Below are 26,748 nucleotides of genomic sequence, written 5' to 3'. Positions count from 1 at the left end.
GAAAAACTCAATGATGGTACAACCATTTTCTCTGAAGCACAATGTGTATTTCACTTTTAAAATAATTATATAGCAAGACCTTATTTATGAACGATGCTTCAGGTAAATTATATTTATCATAATCAGTACATATTGCTTAGCGACAACCTTTGTATAACGATTGTGGTCAGAAATAATAAAAAAATCAACACAAATAAACCTGACAGTGTATAAAGACCACTTGTCTATCAGGACAACGTTCTTCGCCCATCGGGTAGTCTTAATAAATCGCGCTCACATTTAGTGTATGATCTTTTCTATCAAGTATGATATATTAAAAGGTATTATGCAACATGAGGGAAAAAATGTTACCAAAGATGAGTGCGATGGAAACAAATATGCAGGTTATATTATCGTCTTATTAAAGTTTAATGGTCTGTAACTTGTTGTAATTTTGGTACTCTATATTTTTATCTCCGCCTCTCAAAGTTTTAAACTTTCGATATTTTTGTAAAGCTCGTATTCGCAAAGTTATTAAATAATTGAATAAAAACATTGCCTTTTAACGTGTACACGTTTAAGATAGCTCGGAAGTATCCGAACTGTTCCGATCTATTCCAATCTCTACGGGTATTGCCGGTATTGACCATGTGATATTGTTCGGGAGTTCTGATCTATACGGATATCGTCGATGTCGGTCACGTGATGCTACTCGGTTTTCCGATATTACACGAAAGTTTGAAACCTATAGCGTTGACTGTGGCGGTTCTTTCAAAACGTGTTAATATTTCATGCGACATTTACCGCTATGTCAATAGTATATTGGTGTTTTCATAGATCTTAACCATCATATTTAAGCATTTATATTCAGACATTGTGTGTTTAATGCAAGTTTGTGATGGTAAAAATTACAAGAAATACAACTTTTAGTAAGAAGTTGAATAAATAAATCTGTTAATAAAACATCACAAGCTGTTAACAGATGGTTTGATAATGACAGAAGAACGCAGCACAAACATTCCGTAACCTCCCAAAACAAGCAAAGTTACAAACAACACATCGCCTTTATGAAATGCACACACACTCACCACATGGTGCGTGAATAGGTTATCCTTGCTGTTGACAGAAAATGACAAGCAATATTGATATGAAATGTAAGATGGAGTGTAATGTCTATTTCGTCATTGAACAAAAATCTGGAAAAAAATCATACATAACGGATATAGGTCGTTGCAAGATCATTTAAGACCAAATTAAAAATCTATCTTCCTCTTCTTTCTAACTGGCCTTCTTCTTCATCATACCGCTTCTATTGATATCGCCTCACATTTCGTCTTTGGCTGAGCATTCGCCCGCCCCTGTGAGGAGTGCTCTGATCATGAGTTCTGTCCCCTGGCCGAGACACACCATGGTATTTAAAAGTGGTAGCTTCTGCTTCTGCATAGCGCTCAGCATAAAGGGAGTGGGACGAATAATTCGCTCTTTGTCATTATAATATGACCGGGTGGGGTGTGCTTGTTCCGTGTAATAATACATGCCAATAGTAAATAATGAACAAAGTCTTTGCATTTATATATATTTATAAATTAAAAATCTATCTTCCTTTTCTTTCTAACTGGCCTTCTTCTTCATCATACCGCTTCTATTGATATTTTTTTTTATTTATATATCTATATTTATTTTTTCAAGCAGAAGCAGATTATATAACGTGACGCTAGCAAAGCTGTTGTCCTGTTTCAGTCAACTGTTTTATTTGATAGATAGGTACTACGTACCGACTTGCGTATTTTCCAATGTAGTGTATAAGAGTTATCTCCCCTAGATCTTATGATCTACTTTCATTTTCGGGTTTCCCAGAATGCTCTGGGCAGTATAAGGAAAACAATATGGCGCATGTTCGCATGTTTGCAATCAAGGATAACTTTAGGCCCCCACAAAGTAAGTTTATTCCCCTCCATTTGATGTTTTATGTTGATAATATATGTATAATTGATCATTTTTGTTAGGGTTGTATAAGATGTTGCATCAGATATCGTAAAATAGATTTTGATTATGATAACGTGGTTATTTACATATCGTAAATTCGTTTGCATTTCAGTTTATCATACCTACAGCAATAACTAGTTTGAGAGTTAAACTTATAGGTATTTGTCGTACTTTCAGCTTTCTACCTTCCCATGGTAGTTCTGTACTTTGTATGAGGAAATAAAACGATTTTTGGAAGAAAAACTAAGGTCTTGGAGAGTACAGTAGAAAGTCTGCTAGCATGGCCGCGAACAGCGAGGATAGACAGGGTGTAGAAAGTCCCCGCATCCGGAAACTCTCAGAAAAGGCATTACAGCACTATCATCACATAGTGGAAAAATCCAGTAGTATATTATCAGTATTACGCAAGGACATTGATAGGATCATTATAGAAATACATACAGAAAAGGACAGAGGTCAAGATATAGGACATTTGAGACATGAAATTATCAAGGTCAGAGAATGTTATACACAAAAGGTGCAGACATTTATGCAATATTTGGAAAATACACTTACAATGGAAAGCTTCAAAGAGTTAACCTCATTAGAGTTAATGGAGAGAAGTGTGTTGGGAAGAATAGACTTAATCATACAAGAATTAGAACAGAATGTTGGTGGTTCAACTTTAGAAAAACAAATCTCAGCAGATGTTGATCATAAGACGGGAAATGAAGGAAATTTAAGAACAGGTGCAAAAGCCAAATCCACTACATCAAAGTCTACAAAGTCTACATCTAGATCTCGCCATTCGAAAAGGAGTTCAGTCACAGGTTCAAAAGTAAGTTCAACAAGTTAATATCTAATGAGACAAAGGGCAAAGATGGAAGTAGCTAGAGTGAGACTACAATTTGCTTATTGGACACACAGAAGGAGATAAAGGAAGCTGAAGCTGAACTTGAAGTGATGCAGGAGGAAATGCTCTCCTCCGAGGACTCGTCTGTCAATGAGGACTTGAATGCTGTTACAGAGCAGCTTACTGAAGATTATGTGGCAGGGCAGTCTACAGTTAATATGGATCCACACTCTGAGGAGAAACCCCCTTCTCCTAATACCTTCAGCCTTAAAATGACCCCTAAGGTAAACAAAAACAATTTCACTGTTCCAAGTGTTAGTGATCTCAACAGTAAAACAAGATTGGACCTAAACTCACATCCATTTACCCCTAGACATAACCAGGAATTATATCAACCCCCTGTGATTCCTCAGACACCTACGCAGTCACCTGGAGTGACAGAACTTACTAAATATATCATAAAAAAGGACCTAATATTGTCTCGGCTCTCACAATTCAATGACAAGCCAGAGAGGTATTTTGTGTGGAAATCAAGTTTCAAGAATATTGGTAAAGAGCTGGAGCTCAACCCTACTGAGGAGTTGGATTTGCTTTGTCGGTGGCTCGGGCCTGACTTATCAATACAAGCAAATAGTCTTAGGGCCGCTAATTGTTCTAATGAGACAAAAGCTGTAAGCAAGATATGGGACAGACTCGATCAGCGATATGGAGCCCCAGAGTTAGTAGTTCAGGCCTATCAACAAAAACTTGAACAGTTTCCTTAGTTGACCTCCAAGGATTCCGTTAAGATATATGAACTGTCGGATCTCCTTACTGAGTTAGAGTGTCAAAAACAACACGATAGATACACCACATCCCTAGCATACTTGGACTCATCAGCAGGTGTCAATGCCATAGTGAGCAAGCTTCCAGCCTTTATACAAGGAAAATAGACTGACCGTGCCATACGATATAAACAGCAACATAATATTTTATATCCACCATTTACATTGTTCACTGACTTTGTCAGGAGTATGGCAACAAGGATAAACGAGTCCAGCTTCAAATTTGATTCTTCTTCAGTTACACCTGTAAATAACAACCAACGGACGAGTAACAGTACTCATCCATCCAACACTAAGGTCACCCTTTCCACCAGGAAAACAGATATGGAAAATCAGAGCCCTATTGAGGAAACCTGTCCCATCCATGGAAAGAAGGTAACACATTACCTAAGGGACTGTAAGACATTTCAAGCAAAGTCAATCCAGGAAAAGAGAGAAATCTTTAAAAAATGGAATCTGTTTTAAATGCTGCGCCGGTAAACACCTAGCAAAAGACTGTACACAAAATGTTAAGTGTGGGAACTGTGGCAGTGTCTCTCGCTGCATTGCCTTTCACCGTGAACCTCACTTGAAGCATGGCAGGGAACCCAGTAATCAGGAAAGTGTATCAGTCAAGGGTTCGAACCCTGTGAACCCTAAATGTACTCAAATATGTGGGAGAGCAGTGCGTTTGGAGGGAAGTCCTGTGCCAAAACAGTCCTCGTCAACATTCGTAAGGGCCAGAAATGTATGAAGGCATACGCAATAATAGATGACCAGAGCAATCGCTCCCTTGCCCGCTCTGAGGTGTTCGACTTTTTCCAATGAAAATGATAAGGAAGTTGAGTACATGATGTCGTCGTGCTCAGTACAAGGCGGTAAGATAGGTAGGCTTAGACAGAACTTCACTCTTGAGTCTATTGATGGCAGTCACAGTCTGAAGCTCCAATCAATCCTGGAATGTAACAGCATCCCTAACGTAAGGCAGGATATCCCCACACCTACCGTTGCACGAAATTACAGACATTTGAGGGATCTCGAGAGAATGATACCTGAGGAGGACACTACTGCAGAAATTTCTTTACTCATTGGTAGAGATATAATCGCTGCACATAATGTTCTGGACCAAAGAATTGGAGACGACCATGAACCCTGCGCTCAGAAACTTCGATTAGGTTGGGTTATCATTGGAGAAACCTGTCTCGGAGCAGTTCACCAACCCGAGATGGTTACAGTGAATAAAAAAAATGTTCTTCGCTGTGGCCGTGAAACTTGTTTCACACCATGTCCAAATGACCTCAATTTCAAGATTAAGGATACCCTAGGAGACAAAACACTGAATATCTCTGAGGATATATTTAGTCACAGTAAAGATGATGAGACCATTGGTTTGTCACAAGAAGACCAAAAATTCATTGATATCATGGAGGATGGATTTTTCATGTCACCAGAAGGAAAATGGAGTGCCCCACTTCCTTTCAGACAAGGACGTATTAGGCTAGACAATAACCGCATGCAGGCAGTCCAGAGAACCGAAACCTTGCCAGAAAGATATCCCATAAAACAAGAAAAATTTTGCAGTTTCATGGAGGACATGTTCACAAAGGGACATGCAGAAATAGCACCCCCTATCCAAGAGGGAGAGGAGTGTAGATACCTCCCCATCTTTCCTGTATACCATCCTCAGAAACCTGGGAAGGTGCGAGTGGTTTTTGATAGCTCTGCCAAAGTTAACGGACACTCATTGAATGATGTCCTTATGACAGGTCCAGATGTGACAAACAATTTGGTGGGAGTCCTCTTGAAATTCAGAAAAGAAAAGATTGCCATAACTGCCGACATTGAACAAATGTTCTTCAACTTTCAAGTACATGAACAGCACAGAAACTGTCTAAAATTTCTCTGGTTTGAAGAGAATGATCCAACGAAGAATCTGGTAGATTATAGAATGCGAGTGCATGTGTTCGGTAACTCACCATCTCCTGCGGTGGCAACTATGGGGCTGCGGAAATCTGCATGTAACCATGGAAACGATGAATCATTCGATCAAGTTTGCGATTTTGTCCGGAACCATTTTTACGTCGACGATGGTTTAAAATCATTTTCTGATGAGAAAACGGCAGTAGAATTGATGCTGAAGACCCAGAAAAGGTTGAAAGAAAACGGAAATCTGAGGTTACACAAGCTATCTTCAAACAGCGCAGAGGTTCTTTCTTGCTTTCCACGAGACGACTTAGCAAAAGAGCTCAGTGAGACGGATTTCTTTGACTCAAATACAGCAGATGTACAAAGAAGTTTCGGTTTGTCGTGGGAACTCAAGTCTGATACTTTTCTATAACGTGTCTCTATTGGAGAGAAACCATGTACCAAAAGAGGTATTTTGTCCACGATAAACAGCATCTTCGATCCGTTAGGATTTATTGCCCCAGTGCTGCTAGCTTGGAGGCTCATTCTAAGGAATGCCATTAAGGACACTCCTGTGACCTGGGATGAGGAACTACCTGAGGATATTCAAAATGATTGGAACGAATGGAAAGGCTCTCTCAAAGACCTTGAATATTAGAGGATTCCAAGAACTTTTACAGACATATCTCTAGAAGAAGTGTACGCCGCAAGCTGCATATGTTCTCAGAAGCGTCCAAGAAGGCGATCGGTGCTGTAGGCTATCTGAAGGTCTACGATATACATGGAAACTATAACCTCGGTTTCGTGTTGGGAAAATCTAAGGTCGCACCGAAACACGGGCACACCATTCCCCGGCTCGAGTTGTGTGCAGCAGTGCTTTCTGTGGAACTTTCACAATTCATAACAAGGTATTTGACAGTGACGATTGATGCAACATGTTTCTATACTGACAGTCAAGTTGTCTTGGGATATGTCAATAATAAAACTCGTCGGTTCCATGTGTACGTTGGAAACCGAGTTGCTAGGATCCTAAGAGCGTCAGCATGTCCCCAGTGGAATTATGTGCCTACCAATAGAAATCCTGCAGATCAGGCTACAAGGCCAGAAAAGGCATGGGATCTTCACAAAGGTTACGGTTCATGGCTTCAGGGCCCAGTTGAATTTCTTGACGAGAAGACTAAAAAGAAGACATATGAGATTGTTGACCCCGATCAAGATAAAGAAGTTCATTCTCAAGTGAATGTCCTAAAGACAGCAGTGCCTAAGAAGGGACTCGGTAACCACCGGTTTGAAAGGTTTTCGTCCTGGAGACGGTTGATTTTGGCTATATCAAGATTGAAGCAAAAGGCAGCGTCACTTCAAGGGAACAGTTCAGATGAACGTAATGCAGTAGACTACTATCAGGAGGCAGAACTCCTAGTATTGAAGGAGGTCCAGAGGGAAGTGTATGCCAATGAACTCCATTGTCTACAAGGAAACTGCCCTCTTCCTAGAAATAGCAGTTTAGTGACCTTGTCCCCTGTATTAGACTCTGATGGCTTGGATTCGGCTTGGAGGACGTCTAAAAAAATCAACGCTTGAAACTGGAGAGAAAACACCTATTGCGATTCACGGAAGACAACATGTGGCAAAATAGAGGGCGTGGTCCGCTCTGCAGGTTACTGGGTGACAGGCGGAAAGCGATTAATCATCTCTATCCTTCATGCATGTGTGAAATGAAAGAAACTCAAAGGAACCGTTGAACACCAGAAGATGTCAGATCTTCCACTAGATAGACTCACTCCAAGTCCACCATTCACATATGTTGGAATCGATACGTTTGGTCCCTGGTTGGTGACGACTCGTCACACCCGTGGAGGAGCCGCTAATTCTAAACGGTGGGCCATAATGTTTTCTTGCCTTGTCACACGAGGAATTCATGTCGAAGTTGTGGAAGAACTCAGCTCATCGTCCTTTATAAATAAATTCCCTGCGTAGATTTATTTCCCTCAGAGGTCCAGTGAAAGAGTTTAGATCAGACCGCGGTACAATTTTGTTGGAGCGGCAGGTGAACTATGCTTGAACGTCATAAACATAAAGGACCAGGACATTGATGGATTTCTGCTGAAAAACAAGGCTGTTTGGAAGTTTAACCCATCCCATGTCTCCATTATGGGTGGTGCATGGGAGCGTATGATAGGTTTAGTAAGAAGGATTCTAGTTTCCATGCTTTGTGAAGTTCAAGGGAAGCAACTCACTCACGAGGTCCTTTGCACTCTTATGGCAGAGGTCTGTGCCATAGTTAATGGAAGGCCCCTTACTTCCGTTTCCTGTGATCCAGATAATCCAACAATTTTGACTCCAAGCACTCTCATTACCCAAAAGGTGAATACAGAGGTGGAACCATACGAAGAACTGAATATAAAGGAGATGTACAAATCCCAATGGCGGCATGCACAAGTTCTTGCTGATCAGTTCTGTAAGAGATGGAGAACTCATTACCTACAAAACCTTCAGACGAGAATGAAGTGGCAGCAGGAACGCCCAAATTTGGAAGTAGGAGATATCGTTCTCTTGATGAATGCTAGTGTCCCTCGTTATCAATGGCCAATTGCTGTCATCGACAGAGTTTTTCCCAGTGCTGATGGACTGGTGCGGAAGGTTACAGTTCGAATAATGCGAGACGGTTCCAAAGTGACATATACCCGACCAATTTCTCAATTGGTGCATTTGTGTTCTAAATGACTTTCTGTGTAGGAACGAACAGTGCTACATATACAGTGTTATTTCATATTTTGAGTTAAGGAGTCATGGTACATATTTCACTCCCATGTTTTATTCTTACCGGACATGATAGACAATTTTGTATATAGTTGTGAAATAATGTAGTGAGTTTATAATAACTCAGGCGGGGAATGTCCTGTTTCAGTCAACTGTTTTATTTGATAGATATGTACTACGTACGGACTTGAGTATTTTTCAATGTAGTGTATAGGAGTTAGATTCTCCCCTAGATTTATGATCTTATGATCTACTTTCATTTTCGGGTTTCCCAGAATGCTCTGGGCAGTATAAGGAAAACAATATGGCGCATGTTCGCATGTTTGCAATCAAGGATAACTTTAGGCCCCCACAAAGTAAGTTTATTCCCCTCCATTTGATGTTTTATGTTGATAATATATGTATAATTGATCATTTTTGTTAGGGTTGTATAAGATGTTGCATCAGTTTAATAGTCAGATATCGTAAAATAGATTTTGATTATGATAACGTGGTTATTTACATATCGTAAATTCGTGTGCATTTCAGTTTATTATACCTACAGCAATAACTAGTTTGAGAGTTAAACTTATAGGTATTTGTCGTACTTTCAGCTTTCTACCTTCCCATGGTAGTTCTGTACTTTGTATGAGGAAATAAAACGATTTTTGGAAGAAAAACTAAGGTCTTGGAGAGTACAGTAGAAAGTCTGCTAGCATGGCCGCGAACAGCGAGGATAGACAGGGTGTAGAAAGTCCCCGCATCCGGAAACTCTCAGAAAAGGCATTACAGCACTATCATCACATAGTGGAAACATCCAGTAGTATATTATCAGTATTACGCAAGGACATTGATAGGATCATTATAGAAATACATACAGAAAAGGACAGAGTCAAGATATAGGACATTTGAGACATGAAATTATCAAGGTCAGAGAATGTTATACACAAAAGGTGCAGACATTTATGCAATATTTGGAAAATACACTTACAATGGAAAGCTTCAAAGAGTTAACCTCATTAGAGTTAATGGAGAGAAGTGTGTTGGGAAGAATAGACTTAATCATACAAGAATTAGAACAGAATGTTGGTGGTTCAACTTTAGAAAAAACAAATCTCAGCAGATGTTGATCATAAGACGGGAAATGAAGGAAATTTAAGAACAGGTGCAAAAGCCAAATCCACTACATCAAAGTCTACAAAGTCTACATCTAGATCTCGCCATTCGAAAAGGAGTTCAGTCACAGGTTCAAAAGTAAGTTCAACAAGTTAATATCTAATGAGACAAAGGGCAAAGATGGAAGTAGCTAGAGTGAGACTACAATTTGCTTATTGGACACACAGAAGGAGATAAAGGAAGCTGAAGCTGAACTTGAAGTGATGCAGGAGGAAATGCTCTCCTCCGAGGACTCGTCTGTCAATGAGGACTTGAATGCTGTTACAGAGCAGCTTACTGAAGATTATGTGGCAGGGCAGTCTACAGTTAATATGGATCCACACTCTGAGGAGAAACCCCCTTCTCCTAATACCTTCAGCCTTAAAATGACCCCTAAGGTAAACAAAAACAATTTCACTGTTCCAAGTGTTAGTGATCTCAACAGTAAAACAAGATTGGACCCAAACTCACATCCATTTACCCCTAGACATAACCAGGAATTATATCAACCCCCTGTGATTCCTCAGACACCTACGCAGTCACCTGGAGTGACAGAACTTACTAAATATATCATAAAAAAGGACCTAATATTGTCTCGGCTCTCACAATTCAATGACAAGCCAGAGAGGTATTTTGTGTGGAAATCAAGTTTCAAGAATATTGGTAAAGAGCTGGAGCTCAACCCTACTGAGGAGTTGGATTTGCTTTGTCGGTGGCTCGGGCCTGACTTATCAATACAAGCAAATAGTCTTAGGGCCGCTAATTGTTCTAATGAGACAAAAGCTGTAAGCAAGATATGGGACAGACTCGATCAGCGATATGGAGCCCCAGAGTTAGTAGTTCAGGCCTATCAACAAAAACTTGAACAGTTTCCTTAGTTGACCTCCAAGGATTCCGTTAAGATATATGAACTGTCGGATCTCCTTACTGAGTTAGAGTGTCTAAAACAACACGATAGATACACCACATCCCTAGCATACTTGGACTCATCAGCAGGTGTCAATGCCATAGTGAGCAAGCTTCCAGCCTTTATACAAGGAAAATAGACTGACCGTGCCATACGATATAAACAGCAACATAATATTTTATATCCACCATTTACATTGTTCACTGACTTTGTCAGGAGTATGGCAACAAGGATAAACGAGTCCAGCTTCAAATTTGATTCTTCTTCAGTTACACCTGTAAATAACAACCAACGGACGAGTAACAGTACTCATCCATCCAACACTAAGGTCACCCTTTCCACCAGGAAAACAGATATGGAAAATCAGAGCCCTATTGAGGAAACCTGTCCCATCCATGGAAAGAAGGTAACACATTACCTAAGGGACTGTAAGACATTTCAAGCAAAGTCAATCCAGGAAAAGAGAGAAATCTTTAAAAAATGGAATCTGTTTTAAATGCTGCGCCGGTAAACACCTAGCAAAAGACTGTACACAAAATGTTAAGTGTGGGAACTGTGGCAGTGTCTCTCGCTGCATTGCCTTTCACCGTGAACCTCACTTGAAGCATGGCAGGGAACCCAGTAATCAGGAAAGTGTATCAGTCAAGGGTTCGAACCCTGTGAACCCTAAATGTACTCAAATATGTGGGAGAGCAGTGCGTTTGGAGGGAAGTCCTGTGCCAAAACAGTCCTCGTCAACATTCGTAAGGGCCAGAAATGTATGAAGGCATACGCAATAATAGATGACCAGAGCAATCGCTCCCTTGCCCGCTCTGAGGTGTTCGACTTTTTCCAATGAAAATGATAAGGAAGTTGAGTACATGATGTCGTCGTGCTCAGTACAAGGCGGTAAGATAGGTAGGCTTGGACAGAACTTCACTCTTGAGTCTATTGATGGCAGTCACAGTCTGAAGCTCCAATCAATCCTGGAATGTAACAGCATCCCTAACGTAAGGCAGGATATCCCCACACCTACCGTTGCACGAAATTACAGACATTTGAGGGATCTCGAGAGAATGATACCTGAGGAGGACACTACTGCAGAAATTTCTTTACTCATTGGTAGAGATATAATCGCTGCACATAATGTTCTGGACCAAAGAATTGGAGACGACCATGAACCCTGCGCTCAGAAACTTCGATTAGGTTGGGTTATCATTGGAGAAACCTGTCTCGGAGCAGTTCACCAACCCGAGATGGTTACAGTGAATAAAAAAAAATGTTCTTCGCTGTGGCCGTGAAACTTGTTTCACACCATGTCCAAATGACCTCAATTTCAAGATTAAGGATACCCTAGGAGACAAAACACTGAATATCTCTGAGGATATATTTAGTCACAGTAAAGATGATGAGACCATTGGTTTGTCACAAGAAGACCAAAAATTCATTGATATCATGGAGGATGGATTTTTCATGTCACCAGAAGGAAAATGGAGTGCCCCACTTCCTTTCAGACAAGGACGTATTAGGCTAGACAATAACCGCATGCAGGCAGTCCAGAGAACCGAAACCTTGCCAGAAAGATATCCCATAAAACAAGAAAAATTTTGCAGTTTCATGGAGGACATGTTCACAAAGGGACATGCAGAAATAGCACCCCCTATCCAAGAGGGAGAGGAGTGTAGATACCTCCCCATCTTTCCTGTATACCATCCTCAGAAACCTGGGAAGGTGCGAGTGGTTTTTGATAGCTCTGCCAAAGTTAACGGACACTCATTGAATGATGTCCTTATGACAGGTCCAGATGTGACAAACAATTTGGTGGGAGTCCTCTTGAAATCCAGAAAAGATTGCCATAACTGCCGACATTGAACAAATGTTCTTCAACTTTCAAGTACATGAACAGCACAGAAACTGTCTAAAATTTCTCTGGTTTGAAGAGAATGATCCAACGAAGAATCTGGTAGATTATAGAATGCGAGTGCATGTGTTCGGTAACTCACCATCTCCTGCGGTGGCAACTATGGGGCTGCGGAAATCTGCATGTAACCATGGAAACGATGAATCATTCGATCAAGTTTGCGATTTTGTCCGGAACCATTTTTACGTCGACGATGGTTTAAAATCATTTTCTGATGAGAAAACGGCAGTAGAATTGATGCTGAAGACCCAGAAAAGGTTGAAAGAAAACGGAAATCTGAGGTTACACAAGCTATCTTCAAACAGCGCAGAGGTTCTTTCTTGCTTTCCACGAGACGACTTAGCAAAAGAGCTCAGTGAGACGGATTTCTTTGACTCAAATACAGCAGATGTACAAAGAAGTTTCGGTTTGTCGTGGGAACTCAAGTCTGATACTTTTCTATAACGTGTCTCTATTGGAGAGAAACCATGTACCAAAAGAGGTATTTTGTCCACGATAAACAGCATCTTCGATCCGTTAGGATTTATTGCCCCAGTGCTGCTAGCTTGGAGGCTCATTCTAAGGAATGCCATTAAGGACACTCCTGTGACCTGGGATGAGGAACTACCTGAGGATATTCAAAATGATTGGAACGAATGGAAAGGCTCTCTCAAAGACCTTGAATATTAGAGGATTCCAAGAACTTTTACAGACATATCTCTAGAAGAAGTGTACGCCGCAAGCTGCATATGTTCTCAGAAGCGTCCAAGAAGGCGATCGGTGCTGTAGGCTATCTGAAGGTCTACGATATACATGGAAACTATAACCTCGGTTTCGTGTTGGGAAAATCTAAGGTCGCACCGAAACACGGGCACACCATTCCCCGGCTCGAGTTGTGTGCAGCAGTGCTTTCTGTGGAACTTTCACAATTCATAACAAGGTATTTGACAGTGACGATTGATGCAACATGTTTCTATACTGACAGTCAAGTTGTCTTGGGATATGTCAATAATAAAACTCGTCGGTTCCATGTGTACGTTGGAAACCGAGTTGCTAGGATCCTAAGAGCGTCAGCATGTCCCCAGTGGAATTATGTGCCTACCAATAGAAATCCTGCAGATCAGGCTACAAGGCCAGAAAAGGCATGGGATCTTCACAAAGGTTACGGTTCATGGCTTCAGGGCTCAGTTGAATTTCTTGACGAGAAGACTAAAAAGAAGACATATGAGATTGTTGACCCCGATCAAGATAAAGAAGTTCATTCTCAAGTGAATGTCCTAAAGACAGCAGTGCCTAAGAAGGGACTCGGTAACCACCGGTTTGAAAGGTTTTCGTCCTGGAGACGGTTGATTTTGGCTATATCAAGATTGAAGCAAAAGGCAGCGTCACTTCAAGGGAACAGTTCAGATGAACGTAATGCAGTAGACTACTATCAGGAGGCAGAACTCCTAGTATTGAAGGAGGTCCAGAGGGAAGTGTATGCCAATGAACTCCATTGTCTACAAGGAAACTGCCCTCTTCCTAGAAATAGCAGTTTAGTGACCTTGTCCCCTGTATTAGACTCTGATGGCTTGGATTCGGCTTGGAGGACGTCTAAAAAATCAACGCTTGAAACTGGAGAGAAAACACCTATTGCGATTCACGGAAGACAACATGTGGCAAAATAGAGGGCGTGGTCCGCTCTGCAGGTTACTGGGTGACAGGCGGAAAGCGATTAATCATCTCTATCCTTCATGCATGTGTGAAATGAAAGAAACTCAAAGGAACCGTTGAACACCAGAAGATGTCAGATCTTCCACTAGATAGACTCACTCCAAGTCCACCATTCACATATGTTGGAATCGATACGTTTGGTCCCTGGTTGGTGACGACTCGTCACACCCGTGGAGGAGCCGCTAATTCTAAACGGTGGGCCATAATGTTTTCTTGCCTTGTCACACGAGGAATTCATGTCGAAGTTGTGGAAGAACTCAGCTCATCGTCCTTTATAAATAAATTCCCTGCGTAGATTTATTTCCCTCAGAGGTCCAGTGAAAGAGTTTAGATCAGACCGCGGTACACATTTTGTTGGAGCGGCAGGTGAACTATGCTTGAACGTCATAAACATAAAGGACCAGGACATTGATGGATTTCTGCTGAAAAACAAGGCTGTTTGGAAGTTTAACCCATCCCATGTCTCCAATATGGGTGGTGCATGGGAGCGTATGATAGGTTTAGTAAGAAGGATTCTAGTTTCCATGCTTTGTGAAGTTCAAGGGAAGCAACTCACTCACGAGGTCCTTTGCACTCTTATGGCAGAGGTCTGTGCCATAGTTAATGGAAGGCCCCTTACTTCCGTTTCCTGTGATCCAGATAATCCAACAATTTCGACTCCAAGCACTCTCATTACCCAAAAGGTGAATACAGAGGTGGAACCATACGAAGAACTGAATATAAAGGAGATGTACAAATCCCAATGGCGGCATGCACAAGTTCTTGCTGATCAGTTCTGTAAGAGATGGAGAACTCATTACCTACAAAACCTTCAGACGAGAATGAAGTGGCAGCAGGAACGCCCAAATTTGGAAGTAGGAGATATCGTTCTCTTGATGAATGCTAGTGTCCCTCGTTATCAATGGCCAATTGCTGTCATCGACAGAGTTTTTCCCAGTGCTGATGGACTGGTGCGGAAGGTTACAGTTCGAATAATGCGAGACGGTTCCAAAGTGACATATACCCGACCAATTTCTCAATTGGTGCATTTGTGTTCTAAATGACTTTCTGTGTAGGAACGAACAGTGCTACATATACAGTGTTATTTCATATTTTGAGTTAAGGAGTCATGGTACATATTTCACTCCCATGTTTTATTCTTACCGGACATGATAGACAATTTTGTATATAGTTGTGAAATAATGTAGTGAGTTTATAATAACTCAGGCGGGGAATGTCCTGTTTCAGTCAACTGTTTTATTTGATAGATATGTACTACGTACGGACTTGAGTATTTTTCAATGTAGTGTATAGGAGTTAGATTCTCCCCTAGATTTATGATCTTATGATCTACTTTCATTTTCGGGTTTCCCAGAATGCTCTGGGCAGTATAAGGAAAACAATATGGCGCATGTTCTAATGTTTGCAATCAAGGATAACTTAAGGACCCCACAGAGTAAGTTTATTCCCCTCCATATGATGTTTTATGTTGATAATATATGTATAATTGATCTGTATATATTTTTGTTTTGATCACGATAACGTGGTTATTTACATATCGTAAATTCGTTTGCATTTCAGTTTATCATACCTACAGCAATAACTAGTTTGAGAGTTAAACTTATAGGTATTTGTCGTACTTTCAGCTTTCTACCTTCCCATGGAAGTTCTGTACTTTGTATGAGGAAATAAAAGGATTTTTGAAAGAAAAACTAAGATCTTGGACAGTACAGCTGTGTCTATTCAGAGATAGTTATCAGATAATATACTTGTACATAATACAATACTATAATATAATTCTAAAGCAATGCAATAAAATGAAATTAACCTTCTCATTCCACGTGCCGTCAGGATCTCTGCATGGGAGTCGATTAGGACTTTGCCGTTTGTCGTCAGCGATTTCCCGGTGATAAACCGACTTCCTTTATAGTTATAAAATAACATTATAACAAAAACACATATGTCATAACTGAGGAAGGTAGTGTTCTTGTGAATCAAAGGGAGATAATACAGACCGAAATAGACTTTTTACAAAGATCTTTACAGTTTAACATGTCTATTGATAATCTGATTAAGAGTCATCAAGTTAAAATTAATGAAACTGATGAAGATAGCTAAGAAGGGCTCTTAAAATTAGAAAAAGTAAAAGCTTTAAAAGATATGAAAAATGGCAAAAGTCCAGTGTCAGAAGGCTTGAGTGTATAATTTATAACATATGCTTACCGAACAGGCTATCCTACATATATTTGCAGAGTGAAGGAATTATAACGTGTATTCCCAAAGTTCATGAAGATGAAAAAAGAACATTTTTTTTTTTTTTGCAAATTGGAAACCGATTTAAATACTAAACACTGACTACAAAATGGTCTCTGCTGCAATAACAAGCAGAATTAAACTAATACTTCCGAAAATTATTAGTGAATCTCAGATAGGTATGATTAAAGGCAGATTTATTGAAGATAACATTTTAAGAAATTGGTCTAAAAACTGATTCAAAAAGTTGCATAATCAATGATAACTATATCTTAACTTGCTTTAAACTTGAACGTGGCTGTCCGCGAGGTGACCCTCTCTCATAATATCTGTTTATGATAAGAGTGGGACTATTAGCAGTTTCTTTGATGAGCTATATAGGAATAAAATGTATTATTATTTCGGGAAAAGTCATTTTACTTGATGAGTATGCTGAGATTACAATAATCTTCTTCTGGAAGGGTTTAGTAATTGTTTATATACAACTGTCCATACGTTAGTAGACTTTGCTAAGATTACTGGCGTGAAAATAAAACATAAATCTAGCCTGTACAGGATTGGTAGCAAGAAAATATAATCATAACCACAACCCAAAATTTTAACTTAAACTTGTAAACTAACTCCTTCAAACTTCTTGGTATAACTTTCTTCCTCAATTTACAAGACATGGGCAAATTCAATTTTGAAAGTAAACGTCAGCAATTGAAAAAAAAATGTGAAAAGTTTTCCTGTTTCCGGAGCATTAAATGTTATTTATTAAGAAGAAAAAAAGAAAACTAAGGAAAATTACTCTGAAATATGATGCTGTTTTGACATCGGTGATATTGATATTCTTCATGAATTTTGTTGTTATCACTCTATAACGGAGAAGTGTTTGGAGATGGATTTATTCTATATCACTATTATTATTATATTGCAATACAAATGCATGATGAACAGAACTGTTTTGTGTTAGGGTAAAATCAACCAACATCAATTAAGTCTAATATAGTGAAATCATGTAAATACTTTATAATATGGTGTAAAACCCCCACATTCAATTGCTTATACAGTACGTATCAAATTTAGCACGATTTGCTAAGGGACACCAAACATACCGGAGGCTAAACTGATGACTTCAAATATCCTGTCAGATTTGGATTCCATGACAATGCCGGCTATGACCTTCCATTTGGTTAGATTGTTTGGTATATCTTCTATCACTCTATCAAACTTCTCATAGCAGAGCTTTGCAATTATGTCATGAAGTGTACATATATCAATATCCTGCAACCATAATTGTAATTTTATTAACTCATTTATAGAAGTATTTTTATATGTGATATGTAATTCAATTGTAATAAGAAATAAAAACGAAATCATTTGCACTAGTTCCGAGAAAACGTTTACTATATCTGATAAAATGTTTTTCATAAATGTGTTATCAAGCTTTAAAAAGGATGTAATGACAAATATGTTTAATGCATAACCCGTTTAAGTATTTGATCAATACTTACTAACACAGAAAATCAATATTTACCTTTAGGTTTCGTTTGAACTCGTAAAGTCTGTGATAGTTTAAAGCCATTAACACATTCCGGTATGCGTCTCGTTTTGCCTGCTTTTTTGAGGAAGCTGACGCTGGTGGGTATGTAGTCTTTCCTAACGTTACCCGACACGTGAACCTTCAGAAATGCATTTCCAATTAGTGATTTCTGTAACGTTTTCATCAACCTCAATTCATAGATGCCATTTACGTAAATGTCTGAAGACCAAATGGACTTATTGGTAGAGTACCTGGTTGAGACCTTGTAACAATACGTAGTTAATAAATAATATGTACTCTAATCGCTTGATCGCAAAATTTTAATTGGTGAAAATTTGGAATTATAACACTATCGCGAAGCCTTTGCCCCGCGAAAATAACCGACTATACATGTACGGTAAATGAGCTCCCGTTTGAAATGCAACATTTGTTAAGCTGACGTGTTTGTAACCATAGTAATCTGAACACCAGAAAAAAGTGAATCTCGAAATAAATAAAATGACAGAAAGTTATTTTGACGTATAACGTATTGTATACATAGGAATCAACTCTAGTATATAGATATTTTTATGAAGCCTATCATATATATTTCATACGCTGGTTCTGTTTCTGAAATGGTGCTTAATGTGTCTACACATATACACTATTTCATTTTCTAAAGCTTAGAGACTTAATAATGACAAGTACACGTATACGTATGGTGCTGACCATATTTCTAATCATGTATGTCAGAGTATAGTATACTCAACAGAATTTTCCAGATAACACGGGATCCAATCAAACGTAAGTCTGTTAGATACAAATTACTTCAAATGTTAAATAAGGGACAAGGAAATAATTCCAATCGTGTGGACAAAACAAAATTGTCAAATTTTCGAGGCGATCTGCCCCTTTATCAAGACATACAAAACGAACACGATTACATAAAAGGATACGAACAGTAATGTGGGACAAAGTAGACAAATATTAAACTATACAGCACAATGGAGCGCAATGTACCCTTCAGCAATAATTAATTGCATCGTGAAAAATTACTTGGCACTATATCCTATATGGAATGAAGTATTGATTGCGCATGCACCAAAGGCAACATGAATTATTTCATATCATTTTTTGTGTAAATTATATATACACGATTAAACACCAATTATTGTTCAAATGGTAAATGTTATTTATGCTCTGTCAGCGATGGAGCCTCTTTAAATAAATGAAACGTCAAGGTACATCTGCAGCGTTTGAAGACCAGACCAATTCTTTAGAACAGATGGCCTTGCTGGTAGAATACCCGTTATTATTTTGAGGTTCGGGGTTTTAACATGCTGCATATGAGTTAATCGAGTTTGGAGACACAAACAAGGCTGGTTCTATCACTGGCGACCAGACAGGGTCATCTTCAGTAAAAATTCCCAATGTTTAGAGGTCTCGGCTTCAAACCACGGTCTGGTCGTGTATGCTCTGTGAGCTTTACACAAGTACAAAGATAACGCTCTGACACTATTATATACGATAACATCATTTATACGTACGTTATTCCGTGACCTGGGCTGGAATCTTCATGATCAGTGAACCGAAAGAATAATGGTACACGATATTTCTGTGCAAAGTTGTGTAGACAATTGATTGGCTTAGCTACATGGGAACGTAGTTTAACCTTCTGGTTGGTAGGCGTCCGTAAAATGCATAAACAAATAAATAGATAAAAAACGAACAAACAAATACATATTAAATAAACAGAAAATACCAACTAATCATAACTGGTATTGAAATTTCAAATACAGTATAACACGGAATATTTGTGGTATTTTCTTCGTGAATTTGATATTCCAAATTATCAAATTAATTCATCAGTAGGCAGAGTCTGCTGGTTAATCCCTATTAAATCCACGATCTAGTAAAATATTTTGAAATGAAATAAAATTCGTGAATGCATCGACGAATAAAATATATCTCGTTAATATTCTTTCACAAGTTTTTGTCCCGTAACAATCTTGACAGCAATATACATTTGGAAGTTTCTGTATAAAACGACTAAAGTTAAAAGATAAAAGTTCATCCTATGGAATAAAAAACAACCATCAATAAATGATATCAAAGATCAAATAAAGCATATACTCATTATGTGTTCAGACGCGCTGCAAGAGTTAGAATCTTATGAAGATTTATAGGTTTTATAACGCATAAATTCACATGATTAAGCAAACAAAAATGTCATATGATAATTATTGTTTATACTTGTCGGCATTGGAACATTTATAAGCATATAAGCAACATTTAATACACACAATTATTAAACAAAAGGTTAAAAACGCTTACCACGATGCTTGGCCAAGTCAGAGTCTTTGGTTCCATCTGTTGAAACATGTCGAGAGATACTTTTGCCGCCATTTTTCTAGCAGCCTTTTTACTGCTTCCTGTCCCTGTAGCTAATTTCTGCTCACCAAGATAGGCCGCAATATGGAATCTGTGGCAAACAATAATAAGTAAAATTCAAATTACTCTGCAAATTAATCTGTGTTATGTGAATTTGAATTATTATCAATCTTTGTTGAATAATAATTAAGGTTTGAATTAAAGTTGTCATGTGGTGATTAACTTTGATTTTAAACATATTTTTATTGTCGTAAATTATTGACAACAGAGATTGGACACAAGATAGATAAACTTCACTGGCTTACTTTGATTTTTGAAAGCTGTGTGTTTATATCGAGTCGAGTTAAAAAAAAAGTTATTCAAAATTTTAACAGAATGATATTTTTTCGATTTCCAGCTGACTTATGGAAGGTAGACATGCGCAATTATTCCTTTTCTAGATGTTAGCCTTAAAATAAGCCGTTTCATCGCGTTATAACATGGTTCCGTCGATCGCACGTCATTACTGATGACGCCATCGCCATCGCATGGCGTCATGACGCCTCGTAATTGTTTTACCGAAGCAGTCATACCCTAGGAGTTAACAGAAAAATCTTTCACGGTGACAAATCAGTGATTGGTGGAAGATATTCATCATATACATACGTCAGACAATGTTGGGAACCATCTGTAGCCTCCACCTCAAATCGTCCAACCAATTTGCGAGCTTGTGCATAATTAAAGAACGCATCAACTGGATGTCTCCCATTCATTGCTGTTTTATCCCATTTACGCTTTCATTTGTTAATAAAAATTCTGCAAAATTATATTTTATCGTGGTTAGAATGAGAAATATTGAATACTTAAACGACTTTGATTCACATTAGGTTAGCTTTGAAATAATATCCCAATCAAATCTATGACATAAGAAGAATCATATTTAACCATAATCAAAATCAGAGTTGATATCAAATACTATCGAGATAAATGAGACTAATTAACGCATACGAACCTATCAAATGGTTGGAAACATCCTACATGAGACAGACGAATTATGATGGGCAGCATAATAAGCAATATTAATAGTAAAACTGAAATGAAGTTCCAGATATTCACAAGGTCACTCGATACTTTAGTATTTCGGTTTTATGCATAAACTAACATAATGTGTGTATCAATAAATTGCGTGGAAGAGTAGGGGAAACGTCTGTATTTCACATGTTAAAGAGTTTCAAAAGCCATTTATAAGCAGTAAATACGGTATATATTTTGATACATTGTTTTGCACATGGTCTTGTTTTCCGCAATTATCTTTGTTTTCAAGAATAATCATATCAGGCGGTGAAATAGAGACTGAAACCTCTCAGAGTGATTTAAAAAAAATCGCTCTTTGTGCTGAAAGAAGTCAGTTTAGGTGTAGGTATACTCCTGTAAAATCCCGATTCTGCTTCTGTTCATACTCTTTAAACTCTCTCGTCTTTTCTATGATTATGGCTTTCATAGTATTGTTTATACATACACGAACCAAAGATATTTATTAAATGTTCCATGGCAAAATTCAATAATGCATAACATAGTTATATGTTTTCAAACTGGTTAGTCCTAAATGTTTTTCTCTATTGTGAAAAAGTATATCACAAAATGTCTTAGTATACTCTAATTACAACGGCCAGCAGTTTATAACGAGCGAGCACATTCGGATGTCTGTGTTATAGCTCTATTTTGATAGCTGCACATAAAATGGTATCAATTTACATCCTTATCGTTCGATATAAATCTATGGATTTCTAATTATCAACGTTACTCTTTTCTCTTGAAAATCAACCAATCGGAGTTGAGATTGCAAACCGCGACGTCAGCTTTTAAGTTTTTGGATAATAAAACCAAAAGCCAATCAAAACGATCTTATAAACAAGGTGAGACTTCTTAAAAATATCAATATAAATAGAACAACAAGGGGTATAGGCTACCAACAATATATGTCGTTCGTTTTTTTAAGAAACCCTAATCATATAATTGTTTTGCTTATGAAACATACTCTATTCATTGGAATTTTTAAAACATATTCAGCGTTGAGATTATTATGCTATTAATTATTTATTTATTTACTTTCTGTGTATTGACTTAATTCGTTTTCTATCGAATCTTGTCTTCAATCTCTTATAGGAATAGTTTACCATTATGAATTTGTTCGGCTTTGTGTGGTTTGTATCGATCTACTTTTACACCATTTTTATTACTGTACTCCTGATATGAAACAAACTAAGTAACAGTCTCAGTGATTTATGCTCATAAAATCCATTGTAGACAAACACCGTTAAGTTTACATATAATTGACCGTTTGACACGTTAAATACCATATATTGTATTGTTTATATCTAAATAATTACCTTTACTATGGATAATTTCAGCTTTCCAACATTCTACGTCTGTACACCTGAAAAACAAAAATTGTTTATGATCGTTCATCTATTTATAGTTTATTCTGGTCTCGGAAAACCCATTATGTAATATTTCATTGGAAAGCCGATGTGTTTAGTTTTACTTTTGCATTTGTGTAATGATCCATTCTGTGAAAAATGAATAAGACAAAATAACTGATACCTATCATCAAAACTGAACATATTGTAATTATAACGAAAAATCATAAGACTGAATCATATTCCCACTTTAATTTTTCCGCAGAATTGCATTATGATGTTAAAACATGTTACCAGTATATATAGACTCTTGGTCATTTTCTTTTAAATGTGTCACTTATTTCAGCAAATTGCTTTTCTGTCTAAATGCATCACATGCATGCAAAACATAGTGTTTGTATTCCCGCATTAGCTAATTCCGGCTTTTAAGTAAGCAGAGAAGTACCACATGCACAATTGATGTACGTCATAGTGTTTTTTAAATATATCAGTGCATAGACATACATTGTATGGAATTTGATTTTACATAACTGAACAAAACATCAAAGTGTAATACGATGCTAGAGTCATATAAGTTTTATCTCCTAATTTTTCTAACAGATAAAATAACTTTAGTAGCTTTAAGATAATACACATATGAACGGACGCTATGTAAAATGCACGTAATTGTAAAGAGCATTTTGATAAGGAGATGTCTATGTTTTGGTGATATATAAAACGCAAATTGTTTTTGTGAATACCCTCAATTTGTAAGGTTGCCGTATCGGTATCAGTAGTCAATGTCTTTCTACCTTCAAACTTCTATTTTTACCAAAAAAGCGGAATTGTAACTAAATAAGTACTTTTAAAATTACCGTATACACTGAAAGCGTCGCTAAAGATAGACAGGATAGGTAATGGGGGATTTCATAACTATAATTGTGAAATAGTTATGAAAAAAAGATGTCTGTCTGTTTAAATATGGATATTTAAAGATGCTCCACCGCCGACAGAGCATAAATGATATTCTTCATTTGAACAAAAATGGTGTTTAATCGTGTATATATATGCCTAATTAAAACAAAAAATAATATAAAATATTTTATTTCGCCTTTGGTGCATGCGCAATCAGTAGTTCATTCCATATAGGATATAGTACTACGGAATTTTTTCGGGATGCAATTAATTATTTTTCATATTTTTAACTTGAATTAAAATTAGAAGCTCAAACTTTTTAACTGTGGTAATGGTATAAAGTAAGTAACTTTTGTAACCGAAGAAAAATATTTAATCGTCTGCTCCTGTTTATGATAGTGAAAAAATACCATTTGTCAGCGGTGGAGCATCTTTAAGATTTAGATTAATTTTAGCTGGCATTTTCGTTTGTTGTGCCACAATCTTATACGAGACTGTTAATTAATTAAAATTAAAATCAGTTGTTAGAATAGACGCTTTAGGATTACATTTATTGTTACGAATTACTCTTATGGACATTCTTTTAGAAAATTAACCCCCCTCTTGCAATCCGAACACAGTAAGAATGTATTAAAGTGTGATTGAAAATGCTACTCTTCCTGAATGTCTATTTGAATTTTAAACATCATATGCATATATACAATATATGTTTATTTAGGATTTGCGTGATATACATCAAAGCAATTATAGCAGTTAGTTCATTTAGTAAAAGAAAATGCCTAAGCATAAATAATTATAAAATTATTATTTGCTACAAGAGTAAGATTAAACCTAAACTAAGTGTGGTTGGATACATAAAATAAATGTAATTATTACACAAACATCCTACGGTATATGTCCATTCTATATTTAACTATGATATCAATCACTCGTGTTGATAGATACAAATTTAATGATTGTAATAACTGATATGATGCGATATAACAATGGACAATCAAAGACCCCCTTGGTGACCGGATACTATTATCTTTTATGCTTATGATGCTTAAAAATGCAGTTATGTTCGCGTAAGGATTCCTTTAGTTATGGATCTTTTTCGCCCGGCTAGTGTAACTATATGATAAAGCGAAAATACAAAATGTCAGAAACAAGTTACCATATATATATACGATTAGTGTAAGTAACATACAGGGCGGCCCTGCAGGTAGGGCGTTAGAATTGTACCTGCTGATCGTAAAAGGCGACTAAATTTAGGATCTTATCTTTTCTTTACTTCCTAACTGACTTTATCTTTCCTAATGCCTCCCTTGGCACCGCCTCACGTTTGGCCTTGAGTTGAGCGTTCGCCCCTGTGAGGAAGGCTCTGGGTTCTGTCCCCTGGCCGAGAACACCAAAATTTATAAAAGTGGTAGTTTCTGCTCCTGCTTAGCGCTCAGCACACAGGGAGTGGGACGACTGGTTCGCCCGTTGTCAGTATAATGTGACCGGGTGGAGTGTGTTGCTTGGTGTCTTCGGCGGCATGCTTCAGTGATATAGCACTATAAAAAGGGCAACAGTTCCACTATACAAGAAGACACAACATAAATATACCGCAGTCTCCCAATACACGCACCTCGCACAACATACACGCAACACACCGCATGCATGGGAGGTCGTCCTTACATGACCATAGCTGTTAATAGGACGTTAATTAATCAAACAAACAAACAAACAAACATACAGGGTATCTAATATTTTACTGTAATCGAGCTGACACACATGCAGAAACTATTGTTATTACATAATATATAAATGTAAATTATGTCTCTCAATTATTTGTATGCAATTCAGCGAATTGTAGGCCAACTCAAAACCGATATTGGTCATATAACGGTCATTTTGAAAGTCAAACAATCGAGTTACTTCCATTCGAGCTATATTTGAAATATATCAATAATTCAGATATTCTACTTCCTTGACATGATTCATCCCTCAATGAGTGTGCTGTAATCGTTATGAATATACTGCAGGTCATGTTTGAACGAGGAAAACATACCGTTAAATTGTAGACCAATAAATTACTACTGTAATGTCATGTAGAAGGAGTGGACATTGTGGTGTGTACATAGTGATGAATATAATCTCTGTCACTCAGCTGACGGAGCATGCTTCTTTTGCAAAGTCGGTAGAGCACTAGTTGTTCACACTGGAGACCCTGGTTCGATTCCTGGACAGGACATTCGACAAGAATATGCAATATCCCCTGTTACAACGAAAATTTTCATTATCAAAATTCACATTTATTCCCTCAATACACAAGTAGACTAATCAGCTGATCATTCAAAAGAAGCCAAATAAAATAAACGTAAACATGATTTTCTGATTATAACATAATATACATACTCAATTACAATAATAATAATAATAATAATAAATGAGAGATATCCATATATGTGTAATGTACATGCAGATCCAAAATAGAAGAATTATAAGTAATGTGGTATCTAGTGGTAAGGTGATAGAATTGAAATTCCATTAGTTGTTGCCTTCAGTGCATGGCAGTAAAAGGAGGGAAATTCTTATCAAACTCTCTTCTTTCCCTATCACTTGTTTTCTCACTAATGTCATCATTGGGACTGACTCGCCTTTGACATCGAGTTAAGCGCTCATCCTGTGAGGAACATTCTGGACATTCGTTCTTTGGTTGATACCCAAAAGTCTTAAAATGGTCCTCAGGATAAATGGAAAAGGGCAACTGGTTTTACCGCTGGGAGTATTCCTCGACCGGTCGAGGTGGGCTTCTCGATGTCTTGGATAATATGCTTCAGTGAGATAGCACTACAAATTAATTTTTACTAGTTCAACGAGACACATTACGAACATACTGCTGTCTCCCAAAACACACACATAAATTACAAATAGCATGTTGCACACAAAAAACACCCGTACTTTTAAGTTATATGTTCCGTAATGTTCTTACTCAAGAATCAAGAAGTTATTTTAACATCTTATTCGCCGCCAAGAAATACTAACATTTTGAGAATTACAATACTTACAAAGCATATGTTTTTATTTTACGAGTACAAGCAAGAGCTGGAAAAATCAAAATTTTCGCTCACCTATAGCACATATAACTTAAACGGATTTAGTTGTAACCATAACCAGACCTATCTGTCAAATACAACAGCTTGACCAGTTAAGGACTTTAGTTTGATGGGAGTATATTGAATATCATAGCTACGTTAACAGAGCTTCATCGTGTTGACTGTTTAGACATATATCATTTGATCAACCATATGACTTTAATGACGTAGACTTGTTCATATAACACAAAAATGACCACGAGTTTAACTTATGTTTATGTAGAGTGAATCAATATAAAGCGGATCATCTGTACGACCGGTGTATATACAACCTTTAGCCGTTAGATAGAAAGTAGTTGAAGGTAGCC

General features: G+C 37.6%; 3 protein-coding genes across 6 annotated transcripts in view; 2 read left to right on the top strand and 1 right to left on the bottom strand.

Annotated features, from left to right (window-relative positions):
* LOC138333598 (double-stranded RNA-specific adenosine deaminase-like) overlaps positions 1-25,557 on the bottom strand; it is a 32,428-nt gene extending 6,871 nt beyond the window's left edge. For 2 of the 4 annotated variants that reach the window (XR_011210004.1, XM_069282078.1), the window contains exons 1-9: positions 25,354-25,557; positions 22,395-22,441; positions 20,671-20,820; positions 19,969-20,116; positions 19,182-19,309; positions 17,650-17,794; positions 17,228-17,396; positions 15,706-15,799; positions 1,068-1,095 (exon numbers count right to left, since the gene is read on the bottom strand). Coding sequence is in view for 3 of the 4 variants with exons in the window: in XM_069282078.1 (XP_069138179.1) it covers positions 1,068-1,095; positions 15,706-15,799; positions 17,228-17,396; positions 17,650-17,794; positions 19,182-19,309; positions 19,969-20,116; positions 20,671-20,777 (819 nt within the window). In the remaining variant the exon portion in view is untranslated. The remainder of the gene's footprint in view (positions 1-1,067; positions 1,096-15,705; positions 15,800-17,227; positions 17,397-17,649; positions 17,795-19,181; positions 19,310-19,968; positions 20,117-20,670; positions 20,821-22,394; positions 22,442-25,353) is intronic. The other 2 variants (XM_069282076.1, XM_069282077.1) reach the window with 2 other exon arrangements.
* Positions 1,854-7,533, top strand: LOC138333599 (uncharacterized). Its single transcript, XM_069282079.1, has 2 exons — positions 1,854-1,917; positions 2,143-7,533. Exon 2 carries the CDS (start codon positions 4,373-4,375, stop codon positions 5,936-5,938), a length of 1,566 nt encoding a protein of 521 aa, XP_069138180.1. The 5' UTR covers positions 1,854-1,917; positions 2,143-4,372; the 3' UTR covers positions 5,939-7,533.
* Positions 15,270-26,748, top strand: part of LOC138333597 (double-stranded RNA-specific adenosine deaminase-like) — a 28,855-nt gene continuing 17,376 nt past the window's right edge. The window contains exon 1 of the mRNA XM_069282073.1: positions 15,270-15,333. The gene's annotated coding sequence lies outside the window, so the exon portion shown is untranslated. The remainder of the gene's footprint in view (positions 15,334-26,748) is intronic.

Source organism: Argopecten irradians, chromosome 10 (genome assembly GCF_041381155.1).
Source record: "Argopecten irradians isolate NY chromosome 10, Ai_NY, whole genome shotgun sequence".
Lineage (NCBI taxonomy): Eukaryota > Metazoa > Mollusca > Bivalvia > Pectinida > Pectinidae > Argopecten > Argopecten irradians.
This window is presented reverse-complemented; position numbering and strand designations above follow the sequence as displayed.

Bases quoted from the DNA above. Each gene is read 5' to 3' on its own strand.
- LOC138333599 (XM_069282079.1), top strand. From the start codon at position 4,373: ATGACCAGAGCAATCGCTCCCTTGCCCGCTCTGAGGTGTTCGACTTTT.